This window comes from Furipterus horrens, unplaced genomic scaffold (assembly GCF_987537825.1).
Source record: "Furipterus horrens unplaced genomic scaffold, mFurHor1.1.pri manual_scaffold_11, whole genome shotgun sequence".
NCBI classification, from domain to species: Eukaryota; Metazoa; Chordata; class Mammalia; order Chiroptera; family Furipteridae; genus Furipterus; species Furipterus horrens.
This window is the reverse complement of record NW_028327181.1, coordinates 81,917,186-81,932,026: the sequence shown is the minus strand read 5'-3', so window position 1 is coordinate 81,932,026 and position 14,841 is coordinate 81,917,186. Positions and strand designations below refer to the sequence as shown.

Genomic DNA, 14,841 nt, shown 5'->3' with positions numbered 1-14,841 from the left:
TTCTTTTCAAGATACCTATATTTCTATCTACATCTGCATATCTAATTATCTATATCATTATATGTAGATAAAAAGCAAAGATATGTCATCAGAGACCCAGGCTAAGATCATCCACATCCTCCTATTCCCAATTACTATGTACAGATGTAAAAATTAGACAGTAAAGAAGACTGATGGGGAAAAAATTATTTATTTGGGCTATGGTGTTGGAGGAGAGCTCTGCAGATTCCTTGGTCTGCCAGAAAGACAAACAAGTAGGTCTTAGAGCAAATTAAGCCTGAAACATTACTGGAGGCAAAAATGACAAAACTGAGGCTGTCCTACTTTGGGCACATCATGAGAAGACAAGGTTCTTTGGAAGAGATAATGCTGGGAAAAGAGAAGGCAGCAGAAAAAGAGGAAGACCAAATATGAGATGGATTGACTCTGTAAAAGAAGCCACAGACGTGAGCCCACAGGAGCTGAGCAGGGCTGCTGAGGCAGATCATGTGGACATCACTCATTCACAGGGTCACCAGGAGTCGGAGCCACCTCCATGGCATGTAACACAGATATAAAGATATAAATAGGACAGGAGAGTAAGAAGCTAGGAAAATTTCTTGACAAGAGTAATAGAGAAACTGAGTCAGATAGCTGACATAATGGCTGAGCAATTTACAGCCAAATGCAGATGGTCACCAGGGAGAAGCATTCCCCCTCCCCCCAAGTACCTGACAGGGAGCAAAATGGAAAAACAAGGACCCCACCCCCAGGGTAACCTTTCCTCCCCTGGCCTTTCCTCCTCGGAGATAACATCTAGGCCTCCATTGTATTTCAGCCCCAGGCCTGGAAAAGCAGCAAAACCAGGTAGGTGACACTAGGACCAACTGGATGGCTAAAGAGCCCTGCCCTGTCACTGACCAATCAGTGGAGACCAGTGGAGACCCTGAAAGGGCACACCTGGAGAACTGATAAATATCCTACTGAAACTCTCCCCTGAGGCCAACCGTAAGATTCCTGCCTGCAAAAAAGAGATAAAAGCCTCAAGACCAAGGACCTAGGGCGCCTATACTCTCCCTCTGGGGAGCGTCCCCTACCATTTCCATCCTCTTCTTCTTCTCCCACTTCTTTCCCCACAAGCACACGTCTCCTAAACTGTAAGGCAATGGGCAGTTGGCAGCTTGTCCCAGGCTGATCCCCTGAACCTGTCCCCAAAGCCCCCTTTTCTCTGACTTCTCAGTGAGCCAAGGCAGCCCAGCCTAGGCTCTCCTGCTGCTTCTTCCCTGCTAAGCCCTTCCTTGTTTCACTGCCCCCAGGTTTAATAAATGTACTCTCATAGTCTCCTGGACTTGTGTTGTGAAATCTTTCCTACACAAAGTCAAGAACCCACACGCTACAGCTGGCCCTGGGCAGACCCTCTCTGGGCCAGGCCTTTTGTCCGGTAACATAATGATATACTTTGGGGAGAGGATCTGAACAAGCTACTTTTAAATGTACTCTAGAAAAAAAAAAAAAAAATGAATCTAAGAATATCCAGTAATCTTTAATAAAAGAAGGGCTATGAGAGAGAATAGAACTTTCAGATATTAAAGCATATTATACAGCTATAATAATTTTTTAAATATGATTATTTTATCAATAAATGAGATAGAGAACTGGTGGAATAGAAAACTCACAAATGCGTACATGAAGGTAGTTTATCATAAACATGGAATTTCAAATCATAGCAAAAAGAATTTTTCAACAGTGTCAGGACTACATTTGTGTAGCCATTTGGGGGATTAAAAAAAATAAAAGTCCTCAAGCATCTGGAGCCCAGCAGAGAAGGGAGGAGAGGCAGCTGAGGAGTGTTGCCCAGGGAGGCCAGGGAAGCAGTAGTTGTTCTGGGGGGGGTCCTGGCAGTGGGGTGCATGCAAGGAGGGGTTGATGCCTGTGGCTACAAACACAGCTGAAGTGAATTACAAGTGAGAATAGTTGGACCAGGGGGGGCCTAGAGGAAAAAAAAAAAATCCTCTTTTCAAAGATCCAAGAGGGAAATGGCTGAGGCTGAGGCTGGAACTGAGAAGCAAAGGAAGAAAGGTCTGGCTAGAAAGGACAGTGGGGCCAAGGACCTAATGGTAAGAGAAGGAGCCAGCCAGTCCAACAGCCACAGGGCTTGGGTCCATGTGGGCATGAGGAGAGCCCCAGGGAGGCAGCTGGAAGGAGTAAGAGCCGCAGGAGATTATGGGCCCCATGAGACCCTTTTCCCTTCCTTCTTCGTAGAATAATGAGCTGTAGCAGAGGTGGGCTCTGGACATCCATATGGCTCATAATGTCCTCCTCACAACTTAGCCTCCTTGGGAACTTCCTCTCAGAGCCACTGGGGTGAGGACGAAGCCAGAGAGGGGGCCCATCCTGGCTGTGCAAGGCAGGACACCGCAGATCTGGGCTGATCTGGGTGTCTCGTCTTGGGTGGACACCAGGGGGGTCTCTGGGACAGGTGGTTTCTGGAATGTCCATGCCCACAGGCAGCCAGTTCACAGTGGCCAACTGGGAGCAGCTGCTCAGCCTGTCCCCCTGCCAGGCAAAGCCTGTTCAGTTCTCTCCAGCCTCTGGGTCCACAAAGGCCTGTTTGAGGGACGGGGTGAACGTTCAGCCATAGGGAAATGGGAGAACTGGGCCCCAGGTGAAGGCAACAAATAACATCTCCTTCTTTGGGGGAGAAGGAGCCAGCTTTCCACACCCACCTGCTCTAAGGGTTCAGGTCCGAGCAGCCCCTTCCACCCCACCCCCCACCCCCACCCCCGCCCCTGCCAAAAGCTGTCATTCTAGGGAGGCCAGTAGAGAGGGCAAAGTGGAAGCTCTCTCCACAAGATAAGGGAAGGTGGGGTGAAAGGAACTCCCACAAACCATCTTGGAATGGAGCCACTCACCTTACCCAATGTCCCGAAAGTAATAAAATTTATGACTGCTTTCATTTGAAAGCACCTCCTGCGCAGCTGACACTTAGCTAAATCCCTAACTTAGCTCCTTGAAGTCAGGAGAGCACAATGGTCAAGAACTCAAATATAATCAGAACCAGTTGCTACAGGCATTGTGTGGCCTTGGGGGTTTCTCAACATCTCTAAGCCAAAGCTTCTTCATCTCATGCCTCTGATCCCAAACCCCACAGTATGTCCCCTGGGGTCACCTTGACTGCCTGGACCTAGCAGGGAGGAGCCAAGAGGACCAAGGAAGTGTTACACTTTTCAGGTCAGGTAACACAATCCCAGACAGAAGCCCTCTGGCCAGGAATAGGTCCTGGAGGGCCCAGGATCCTGGACTGGCCTGAAGCAGCCCCCTACACACACATCCCCTTGAACAAAGGTGGAGAGGAGGTGCCTGAGGTAGAAGCAGAAGTGGGATAGATCAGAGGTTTTAGAGATTATTGGTCTAGTGCTCCCTCCACTTAGGCCCTCAGGAGATCTGTGTTTTTTCTGACGCAGGCCACAAGAGACCAGTCTTTCCTCTTGGCTCTACCACCAGAATATCTAGAATAAGTAGATCCATAGAGACAAAAGGCAGATTGGCGGTTGCCTGGGCTGGGGAAAGATGGGAATGGGGAGTAACTGCTTAACAGGTATGGGGTTTCCTTTTGGGGTGATATTGTTGGAACTAGATAGAAGTGGTAGATGCACACATTGTCAATGTACTAAATGCCACAGAACTGTTCACTTTAAAATGGTTAATTCCATGTTAGGTGAATTTCACCTCAACTAAAAATAAGAGTACCTGTGGCTAAGAGATTAAAGGAATAAGAAGAGTGAGCAAGTGCCAAGTGGGAGAGGGAAGGTGAAGGAGGGGCTGAGGCTGGAGGCCTGAGGCGGGAGGAGGGCTTGTCAGTCTTCATTCAGCCTCTGAGCTGTTTGCTTCCTCTCCGACTTCATAGACTGAAAGCTCCTGGGGTGGGGGCAGGGACCTCATCTTTTTAGTTGTTTTTAATTTTCAAAGCAGAGTCATCACGGGTATATTCATTTTTTAAAACCTCTGGCCCACTGGAATGAAATCGAACATGTTGAGCAGTAGGAAGATTACCCACCGCCTACACTAGGGGAGTGAGGATGTCACTGGGCTGAGTTCGTGTGCTACCTCTGGGCAGCAAGGGGGCTGTCTGAGAATTCCCAGAGCAGAGTGGGCCTGCCCATCACCCCTTGCAGGCCCCAGCACCCCTAGAGGGCAGCACCCACCAGAGTCTGGGATGGGGAAGGGACTGGAGGAGCCCCATGGCTCCTTTGTCAGACCCAGGAAGGAGAGTGGGGCAGCTACAGGAAGTAGAGGGGTGAGGAGTTCCCTCCGGAATCTATCCCCCCACTTCCCTCCCCTCTGCTTGCACAGCTCCTGCACATGCTCAGTGTGCCCACGAATTGGGTTGGCTGGGGGAGGGCATTGACTGGCACCCCCACTTAAAGGGACAGTGCTACCCTTGCCTGCACCCAACAGAGGTAATGGGACCTGGCCACCCTCTTTCCTCATACTGAATTACTTCAAACACCCTCCCCCACTTCCTGGCAGCTTCTTCCTGTCCCCTAAGCTCCTCTGCCCACCTTACTACCTCTCCTCAATCCCTGACCCCATTGCCCACATGGTCTGTCTACTAAACACAGGAGTTTCCACCCGAGGTGGGGGAGTCTTGGGTGCGGAAGAAAGGGGGATCTCAGGGCAGAGTACGCAGAGGTGATGGGAAGCTTCTGCAACCACACCTGTGAAATAACTGCGTCTCTGGGCCTCCCTCCTCTGGCCCAGGTGACAAAGGTCCTGGAAAGCAAAAGGACATCAGAGAAGGAAGGCGCTGGGCATTTGCTCTAGAAAGGCCTGGGCAAAGAGTGGAGTATGTCCACCGCCACCTTCCCAGCTGAAGGGGGTGTATTTGTTGGAGGTGGGGGGCTGTGGTGGGTAGGGGAAGCTCGGGCCTCAGGACCAGGCAGTGGAGAGAGGAAAGGGGGAGGCAAAATGAACCTGGGCCTGGCCACCACCTGTAGCTGAGCCTGGAGACTCCCCAGCCCCACTGCGGTGGGGGTGGGGCACTGAGGTCAGGGAACCAGCTGGGGGAAGAGGACACACTGACTCTTTCTTCTTCATGCATCTCTTTCAGCCCCTTCTGACACTTTCCCAGCTCACACCCTTCTCCTTTGTTTCCTTCTTACCCCATCCTGTTGCCCACCAGCCTTGGGAACATTAACACACCTGGATACTGCCCTAACCAAGAGCTCTTCAGCCTTTGTGTGTGGGGGGTGTGTGTGTGTTTTGTGTTTTGGGGGTGGAGAGGGCCAGCTGGCAACTTTTCTGTCTCCAGGTTCCTCAGCTTCTAGGCCAAGAAAGGCTGAGCTTCTTACCTGCCCCCTCCCCTGGGTGAAGTTATTGCCTCCTCAGGGACTCACTGGCCCAAGCCACCTCCTGACACACCCCCACGCCCATCCCCCAACACCCCCACCCATAGCCCCCCCCCAGCAGCTTTCTGGAATCTTCTCTTCCCTTCTAGTTACTAACACACACACACACACACACACACACACTCACATCCCTCCAGGTAAACAGCCTTCTTCCTGGCCAGTGGCCTCCCCTGCTCCGCCTTCAGCTGAGGAATGCAGCAGCAGGGAGGCTGCCCAGCCTGCCCAGAGACCTGTAGGTCCCTGGCTAGCACCCCACAGCGGAAGGCAGGCCTTGGGTCAGCATTTCTGGAGCCCCAAAAGCCACTCCCTCCCTCTCTGAGCCTTAGGTTTCCCATCTGCAAAGTAGGGACAATCATTCCTCTGGCCCTTCCTGACAGAGCTGTCCCAGATAAATGAAAGGGGGCTGAAACCCTCCACCAGCGTTCCAGGGGCTGACCCCACAGGGAAGGGAGATTTTGTTCTCTTGAAACCCATTCCTTTTTCCTAGAATGTTTTTGCCTGGCTTCATTGTAAGAGGTGCTGGTGAGGCCTGGGTGTGGCAGGGCAGAAATGAACGTTGTCTTGGCAACATGCAGGATTCATCAACATTTCCATCTAGCAGGTCCCAGGCCTGAGCCCTTCTCTTGCCCAATGTAGCCTGTCAAGATGAGCTTCCCTGGAATGGGAGCTAAGCCAGGTCTCCACCCATCCCTGTGCACAGTGGCAGAGCCAACACAGGCTCATTGGTGATTTGAGTAACCTCCTCCTCCTGCACGACAGCCTGACATTCTGTGGGCCAACAAGGATGCTGGGAAAGTGATGGAAGAGGGACTGGAGTCTGCAGAAGGATGGGTCCAAGTGTGAGCTTGTTTCAGAGCCCAATATTGCTGGCATGTTGGCAGTATCCGCATCATCCAGGCTGACTCAGCCCTCTATGTGCAGACAGGTGAGGGGTTCACCAAAGAGGAAATTAACCATACAGGCGATTAGGCTAAGTGGGGCAGGATGCACAGATGCACACCCCTCTGCCTCTTGGGCTGATTTTCCATCAGGAGAAAACTTCCCTTTAGTGCTTACTTGTCAGCCCTTCTAGGAAGTAAGGGGGCAAATGAATAACTAACCTCCTATCCAATCCCTGACTGGGAGATGTGGGGGATGGGTGCCCTCAAGAACAAGGAGATACAAGGCACCCAGACCTCATCTACCTCAGCCCTCTAAACTGTGGGGGAGATGGGCAGAATACAGGGAGCCTGGGAAAAAATCCTACAGCTCCTCCCAGCAATCTGGCATCTTAAATTTGGGCTGAACCCAAGGGCTTCTAACTGGGCCCTGTCCCACCTCTGCATCCACCCTCTATAAAACTTTCAGACCGATCTGTCCCTGACACACAGAGCAGAATTCAGCCATCCTGGAGATCTTTTTTTTTTTTTTTAATCTTCACTTAAGAACATTTTTTCAATTTCTTTCAGAGAGAAAGGAACGGAAAAAGCGAAACTTAAATGCAAACATCAATGTGCGAGAAAGCACTGACTGGTTGCCTTTGTACAAGCCTAGACTGGAGATCGAACCCGCAACCCTTCGGTTATAGGGTAACACTCCAACTGAGTCACACTGGCCAGGGCCATACTGGAGATCTTGATAGGTCCCCAGTGCAGAGGTCTGTTGTCCTCCCGGGCTTGGGGCAAGGGGGCACTGGAACCTCAAGTCCCAAACCTAACCCAAATGAATGTGCTTTGAATTTCAGAGCCCTAGTAAAGTCAATCCCAGCTACTTACATTTGATTTGACCAAAACAGTTTATTTTCTTTGTGAAAAATAAGATGACATCAAAGAACAAATTGTGGAAATGACAAGGTGAAAGTCAAGCTGTTCTCAGAGGCATAGGGTTGCTGAGAGTGGTTTTCATCGGTCACCTGCCAACTTGAGACCCAGCTGGCCTGAGAGTGTATGAAATGGAACTGTCTCCTTGGGTTAACCTGGTTAAGGGGCACTCCTACGTGCCTGGCTCCCCAATGCCAAGGCTGCCCTCTCGGTTCCACATCTCATTTTCCTGCCGAAGCCGCTCGTTCTCTGTCCGGAGCCTCTCTACCTCTGCAGCCAGCTCCTCAACCAGGTGACAGGGCTGCCGGCTGGTGCACCCCTGCAGCTGCTGCAGCCTCCTGGTCTCCTCCTCGGCCAGGGACAGCCTCCGCTCCAGATCCAGGTAGTCTTGCACCAGCTCCTGCTTGCTGCGGCCCTGCAGGCTCTCTGTGTGGTAGCGCTCGTAGGCCTCGGAGAAATCCCGCTGCTGGAACTCACCATGAACTTGGCCCTGCCCATCACTGTCCCCTGCATCACTCTCCCCACTGGAGCCTGGGTGGGAGGCCCCATGGGGCACATCCAGGTCAGGCTCCTCAGGGTCTCGGTCATTCATCAGGAACTGGGTGGTGTTGTAGGGCGCCACAGGCTGGCCCTTGGCAAACATTTCCTCTCGGACCCGGGAGGCCCTCTGGCTCTGCCTCTCATCACGCTGTTGCTTCTCGGCCCAGCTCAGCTCCAGGTAGGGCTTCCAGTGCCGCTTGCGCTTTGAAGGCAGCCGGCGGTGCTTCTTCCTGCTCAGCACTGCCCCCACTGAGTAGCCCCTTGGGCTCTGGGTCTGAGGACCCCTACTATTCTGGCCCAGGCTACCATGATCTTCCTCCTTTGAGTGACTCTCCATCCTGGGTGTCAGGGGCAGGGAACTGTCAGGGTCATGAGGCTCAAGGGGTGTTTCTGGGCTCATAGAAGAGCCAGTGGTCTAAAGAGAGAACATGAGAAAGGATGGATAACAGCCAGCCTGTCCCTGGTGAAACCTTTCCTGCACCTCCACATCCCCATCCCCACCTGAAGCCAACCATCCCACACCCAGTTAACTAGGTCCCTCTCTCGTTCTCACCCTTCTGAGACCATTTATTTATGGCTTACCTGTCTCTCCCCCAACACATCCAAAACTCACAAGGAGAGCAGAAATTTCACCTGTGCATCTCACTCTGTAATTTCAGTGTGCTTCCCCATCAGAAAGGCCCCATGCTTTGCTGCCATTATCTTGAATTTTTTAATTTATTTTTTAAGATTTTATTTATTTTTGGAGAGAGGGGAAATGGGGGGTGGGGGGGAGAAACACCGATTTGAGAGAAACATAATTTGGCTGCTTCTCACATATGCCCCAACAAGGGAGCTGCCTGCAACCCAGGTATGTGCCTTGACTGGGAATTGAGCCTACGACTTTTCCCTTTGCAGGCCAACACTCAGCCAACTGAGCTGTGCTGGTTAAGGTGAATGTTTTTTAAGAGTTTATTTATTTTCAGAGAGAGGGGAAAGGAGGGAGAAAGAGAGGGAGAGAAACATAAATTAATTGCCTCTCGTACACCAACTGGGAACCTGGCCCAGGCATGTACCCTGACTGGGAATCGAACCTGCGACCTTTTGGTTCACAGACTGGTGCTCCCAGTGCTCAATCCATTCAGCCACACCAATCAGGGCTTGAACTGCTTTATGATTTTAGAATAAAGTGCCCTGTACAATGACCCCCACAAATTACGTAGCTGATCCTGCTTCCAGATATTTGGATAGCTGACTCTTTCATCCTTTAGGGCTTTGTTCCAATGCCACCTCTTCAGAGAGACCCTCCCTGACCCCCTATCTAAAGTAGCCCCTGCACCTCCCCTTCCGCTGATCCTTATCACATGAAACAGTTAACATCCCACGTTGCATTTAGTACGTTACCATTTACCATCTGTCTTCCTCCTATAAGAATGTGTCTTGTCTGTTCAGTTCACCACTGTGCCCCTATGCATGGCCCAACGTTAAGTGCTAGGTAAATATATGTTAAATGACATAAAACCCATAAGAGAGGGGGATCCAAAAATGGCACACAGGACTTTCCTGTCATCCGAGGGAGAAGAAGATGGAGTGCATTTATTCCAGGCAGAAGTTGGTATCATTCATCTACATGAAGGGCAGGAAAGAAGTCCTAACTAGGAAAAAGAAAGGTCAATCTCCAGTCTGCAGCTGAGAGAATTCTAGAACTTATCTAAGAGGTGCAAAGGATTCTGTCAAGAGTGTGTGTGTTCAGGGCATCTGGTTATCTCTGTCATGGTGAGGGTGGGGGTAGTGAGTGGGGAATGGGGAATGAGTTGCTCTATGTTTGTGGTTTGGGAATTCTAATAATAACTGCTATCACTGGTATGTTGTTTTATAATGTACAACATTGTTCAGACACATCTGAGCACAGATCCATACAAGTATAAGGTATGTATTGGGGGATGTATGCAGCCCTGTAAGAGTTGGAGGTGTGTTACGTGCGTTTTGGAGACCACGAAGAGAACTATAGGGAAAAGGAGGTATGCTGGAGTGCACGTGCTGTGTTATATTGTTACTTCACCTGCAAGGAGATCATTAATTAAGAGTGACAGGCCTTTTCCATCAGTGTCTTGGGCCAAATGAGACAGATCCGCCCCACATGGGAAGAGGCAGGCTGCTGGGAACTCTTGAGGCGGGGTGGCTTGTTTTGTGTGCACTGTAGTAACTCACCTGCTCCCAACCCTCAGAAAATACCCACTAATGATCTTTCCCCTCACCCAAGCCAGCCCTTCCCCTCAGCCCCACGTGCTGCATCCCTCCTAAAGGCTTGTCCCTCTATACCATTACCACTACTGTAGGTAAGCTGTGTGACCTGGGTGAGTCATTTGCCCTCTCTGAATCTTCTAGCCCTGGCATTCCATGAAATCCAAATTAAATAAATCCGGGGAACACTGAAAGTGGCTAGGTGAGTCAGAGGAGCTGAGTTCCCTCCTCACCTATAGGGAATTGGGGACTAGGGGAGAAAAATGGGCAAGGTGGGGTCAGGAGAGTGAGCATGGGCTGGGAGGGTTTGAGCTCCTGTTGTCAGATCAGAATGTGACATTCTGAGGGCCTGACATAATCTGTCTCTCCATCTCTCCTGGGTGATATCCACATCCCACCCCAACCGAAATTATGAACCAGTTGCTCAAACTCTTTTCCCTGCTTCAGACTTGGTTCTCACCCTGGACAAAACGCAAGGCAGGGTTCTGTCGTCAGAAGGCCCTAAGTTTAAACCCTGGATCTGTTGCTTGCTGGCTGCATGATTCTAGAAAAGGTATTCCTCTCAGAACCTTAGCTTTTGTGAAATGGAAATAATGTCCTACCTTGAAAAGCTACTAGGATGTCATGAGCTAGCAGATTTAGCACCTGGAATATTGCCCAGCGCATAGTAGGGACTCACTTAAAAAATACTGGTTTTCCAAATCTGCCAACACATCTGAGACAAGAAGCCAGGATCCCAGATGGCAGGATCCATGTTCAGGGCAAACAGGGGGTTGGGAGGGTGAGGCTTACCTTGGCCTCCTCCAGGGCTGCTGATGGCTGTATTACAGTTGGTCTGCTTCAGAGTGGCCTCCTTCTTCTGTTCCAAACCTCTCAGCAGATGCCTTTAACTAGTGACACCTGTTTTAAATAACAACAGAAACCTAAGTCCTAAAGAAGAGTCTTCAGAAGACTGGCTGTCCAGGGATTTTTCACCAAGGACGAGCAGCCATTTTGTAGCACCAGACCTCATTTTCAAATGAAGGCCCTGAAGGCGCCTCCACACCCTGTCTTTGACACCTCCAGCCAGCAAGGGGCCAAATGGGGATTAAGAAGCCATCTTCCCAGTCCTGTTTCTCAGGCTCCAGGGCCAGGCTTACACCCTGTACTGTTCTCCTGGAAGTTCCTGAGGCCCGGGCTGGTAACTAGGAAGACAGGACTAAATCTTTGTTCCCCCAACCAACGTGGGAAAGGAGGCTGCCTCGGGAGGCCCCTATATATACAGCGATGACCTGGAAAGACTCAAGAGTGGACTGGGTCAGTGGCTCCGACAAGAGGGGGTCCTTTCCACGGGCCTCGGTTTTAACTGCAGCCCCCTAAGTCTTCCCCAGGCTGGGCTCCATAAGTCAATGCCTCAAGAAACATGTCTGGGGTCTGGGCTGAGCCTGGGACTGAGGCCTTTTCTTCTACAGGGCCTGACCTGCCTCCCTCCTTCTTCTCAGGACGAGAAACAGAGGGAAAGGGGAAGAGGTCTTCACATTACATGCAGCTGGGAGGGAAACCCAACTGGGATAAGGATGGGTTCCTTGGACAAGAGGAAATGGTCCGGGAAAGGTTTTGTAAAGGCGGAACTGACCTATTTGCTGCCAAGGGCTATACACACGACTACATCAGTGTGTCTTTCTGTGCAATCGCCAGTCTGAGCAATTCCCAACGCCTCAGCCCTACCTCTTGCTGCATGCAGTTGCAGCAGCTCTCTAGTCAAGCCGCTCAGGCACTACGGTTGGGGGAAGGGAACAGCCTGACAGCGCGGTGCCTGCTGGGGATTGTAGTTCTTTTAGCCAGGGAAGGTGAACCAAAATCCTCTCACGTCAACAGCCATGCCGAGAACTTCAAAACCCATCTACCCTTGCGCGACAGTCATCCCGCGGTCACCTCTGCCTTTTTTCATTGGTCAATTCATCTGCCAATATTCCAGTTTTTGTCAACGTTTGCTGTGCGGAAGCACAATCGGCACCGCCTTCCACGCTCAATTAAAGAGTTCATTGATGGCGTTAATCTTTACTAGGCAGAAAATAGGTCCGGCTGAGAGGGGAGGGGTTGTGGGTGCGGAGGGATCCTCAGCTCTAGAGAAAGGCGAGGAGAAAGCTCGGTGGCCGTCGCCGCCATTTTGGGCTGGGAGGAGGCAGCGGAGGGACTCGCTGCACAGTGAGAGCACCCCATGGGGGGTGGTCCGGGAGTGGGGAGAGGCCGGGCCTAGTGGGTTGCCTGAAGTGGCGACGCCGGGAGACGGCGGGAAGTGGGACCGGGGGCCTGGGGTAGGGGGTGAAGGTTGGAGTCTCCCCGGCAGGGCCTGGTCCTCAAACCGTCCCGGCAGCCCTGCAGCCTCGCCTCTCACAGAGGGCGGGGTTCTTGGGTAATTACCGCGTGTTTCCCGAGACTCCATTTGGGGAGAGACCGGGTGAAATGACTCTCTGCGGCTCTCTTTCCCCTGGGGCGCACACGATGCGGCCGAGCTCTGCGAAGTCCTTTTCCCAGCGCCATTTGGCCTGGGTATAGCGGCGAGGCCCAGCGTAGCGGGAACCCCTCCCCAACTTCGACGGGCGGAGTGGGGAAGAGGCCAGATTCCAAAGACTGGCGCCGCTGGGGAGGGTGGAGGTCGTAGCTCCGGCCGTGTGTCTCCCGGGCCTGGCAATCAGCTGGAGGCTCCGAGGTCGGAGAGCCCGGTACATCCACCATCATCCCCTGCCTCTTCCGTACACCAAGGCTGTCTCGCAGCCTAGGCTGCGAAACAGCCTTCGTCCTACTGTGACAACTCCTAATTTCCCCGGGGACCAGCTGGATAAGGGGCACGTAGAAACCTTCACGAGCCCAATGCTTGAAAATCTCAGAGCGCTCTTGTCCTCAAGATGTATCCTATCAGCGCCCATTCTCTGAACGACCTGACCTCGCACGTCGCCAGCCACTTTGGGAAACTCCAAAAGTGTGCTGCTGCACTTCTCTTGAAAGTTTACAACAAAGGGGGATGGGTTTTTACCCTTTACAGGGTAAGAACACAACATAATTCAGAGTTGCCATAGCTCTGGAAATAAAGGGAGTGGCCCATTTCGGATGCTTCAGGAACATCTGTTTGCATTTTGAAATCTGAGCCATAATTTCTACCAAATCTTTTGAAGAAATGTTTGCCCTCCTAGAAAAAAACGAACGAATGCCAAAGTAATCTTTATAAGACTACAAATTCTTTCCAGTTTAACTTTTCTCCCACAAACTAAACTAAATGGAATATTTTGCCACTGGTGCATTGTTACTAGGGAACCTCTATTTTGAAATTCCAAGTAATTAAAAGTTTTCTTCTGTAGATACTAGATGCTACCAAAGTAGAAATTGCAGTTTGGAGGTAGGGGAGACCTGCTCTGAAATAAATAAATATTCAGCGTTGCCTTACAGCTGTAGTAGCTTCTTAAAGATTGAAGTTTGATGTGAAATTCTTTTTTGTGTTACAGATTAAACTATCTTGTTGCCTACTGCTGGAAATCTCAAGGGAGATTTATAGTTCAGGGATATCTTAATTCTGCAAAAATGTCAGTTAAAATTATATCTAGGTAGGTCTGGCTGTTGTGGCTCAGTGGGTTGAGTGCCAGTTCAGTTCCCAGCCAGGCACATGCCGGGGTTGCCAGCCAGGTGCCCAGCTGGGGGATGAGCAAGACACAACCACACATTGATGGCTCTCTCTCCCTCACTTTCCCCCTCTCTGAAAATAAATCTTTTTAAAAAATTATACCTAGGTAGATTATGAAGTAGGGGAGTGACTGGGCAGTGAACTTTCTCTTTGAGGGTACCTTGTTGATTCTTCTATGTGCCCTGACCGCCAGTGCAACCCACAACCTTGGCAGGTGAGGCTCCAACCAACCGAGCTACCCCGCCAGGGCAGAAGATATCTTGTGATGAATCTCATTGTCAATTACAGGTGGTCAGATCATTTCTGAGCCTTTGGCCTTAATAGCAATAACCTTGAAAGGTTCTTCAGAACTAAATCCTTGCTCCTCCTATTAATAAAGTAAATTTTTTAAAAAGTGAGAGTGACAGTTCCATAGCTTTAACTATTCACCCACCCACCATGTATTTCAGAGACGGTCTTAGAACTGGATTGCAAAGATGATCACTGTTGACTTCAGTTCTTAATCCAAAATTTGAACCACTTAGTCCTAAATGTAACCAGTACACTCAATTCATACTTTAGGTTGACTTTTGACTTACGTCATGTACATTTTACACTGTTCTTCAGATCAACAGAAGATTCAAGTTAGGAAAAGTTGACACTTACTTGGTAGGTGTTAAGTTAAATAGTCTTAGGAACTGAAAGGAGGCTCTGAAGGTTGTGGTTTTGTTAAGAATTTAATGGAGGAGGATCCCAGATTTTCATGATTCATCCTCCATTTTGAAGTAATCCAGTTAAAACTTTAGATGTTACTAAGTGGAGCATACCAGGGACAGAAATCTTACTAATTTATAAAATTGAAAGCTTATCCTCTTTAAGGTTGACCAATAAGCTTTCCATTCCTTGATAAGAAAAGTTGGGAATAAAACAAGTTTGTTTACTGAACAAAATGTAGGACTGGAGGTTAGGAACTGCAAGTTCTGTTTCTCTGTGCTACCACTGACTTGGTTGGCTTGGCTTGGCTAGAGGCCAACACCTGAAGATTAGGCCAAACTTGTTGCTGAGTCTATTGTTCATCTAATGTTCAACCAGAGCTTTGACTTCTTCCCTTTCAGATGAGTTGCTTTGTAGTTTATGTCTAATTCTACAACAGACTATATTGTATATGCCTCCATTTCCTTTTCTTCATTATTTTTTATTGAGTTTATTGGACATGCCTCGGTTTCCTAATTTGAAAATGGTATCAATGCTGCCT

General features: G+C 50.1%; 1 protein-coding gene and 1 long non-coding RNA gene across 4 annotated transcripts; one reads left to right on the top strand and one right to left on the bottom strand.

Moving 5' to 3' along the window:
• Positions 1-4,401: 4,401 nt before the first annotated feature.
• Positions 4,402-7,147, top strand: LOC149998600 (uncharacterized). The gene is made up of 3 exons (XR_016514159.1): positions 4,402-4,439; positions 6,088-6,312; positions 6,836-7,147. It is a non-coding gene; the product is annotated as an uncharacterized LOC149998600 (long non-coding RNA).
• Positions 7,143-12,830, bottom strand: HEXIM2 (HEXIM P-TEFb complex subunit 2). 3 transcript variants are annotated; one of them, XM_090292024.1, is made up of 3 exons: positions 12,353-12,830; positions 10,742-10,849; positions 7,143-8,141 (listed from the first exon to the last, which is right to left on the bottom strand). In XM_090292024.1, the coding sequence occupies exon 3, from the start codon at positions 8,124-8,126 to the stop codon at positions 7,359-7,361; it is 768 nt and encodes a 255-aa protein (XP_090148150.1). In that variant the 5' UTR covers positions 8,127-8,141; positions 10,742-10,849; positions 12,353-12,830; the 3' UTR covers positions 7,143-7,358. The 3 variants fall into 3 exon arrangements, with proteins under 3 accessions (XP_090148150.1, XP_090148149.1, XP_090148151.1); XM_090292023.1 differs by lacking the exon at positions 12,353-12,830 and adding an exon at positions 11,565-11,748; XM_090292025.1 differs by lacking the exon at positions 12,353-12,830 and adding an exon at positions 11,657-11,681.
• Positions 12,831-14,841: the final 2,011 nt, after the last annotated feature.

Bases quoted from the DNA above. Each gene is read 5' to 3' on its own strand.
- HEXIM2 (XM_090292024.1), bottom strand. From the start codon at position 8,126: ATGAGCCCAGAAACACCCCTTGAGCCTCATGACCCTGACAGTTCCCTG.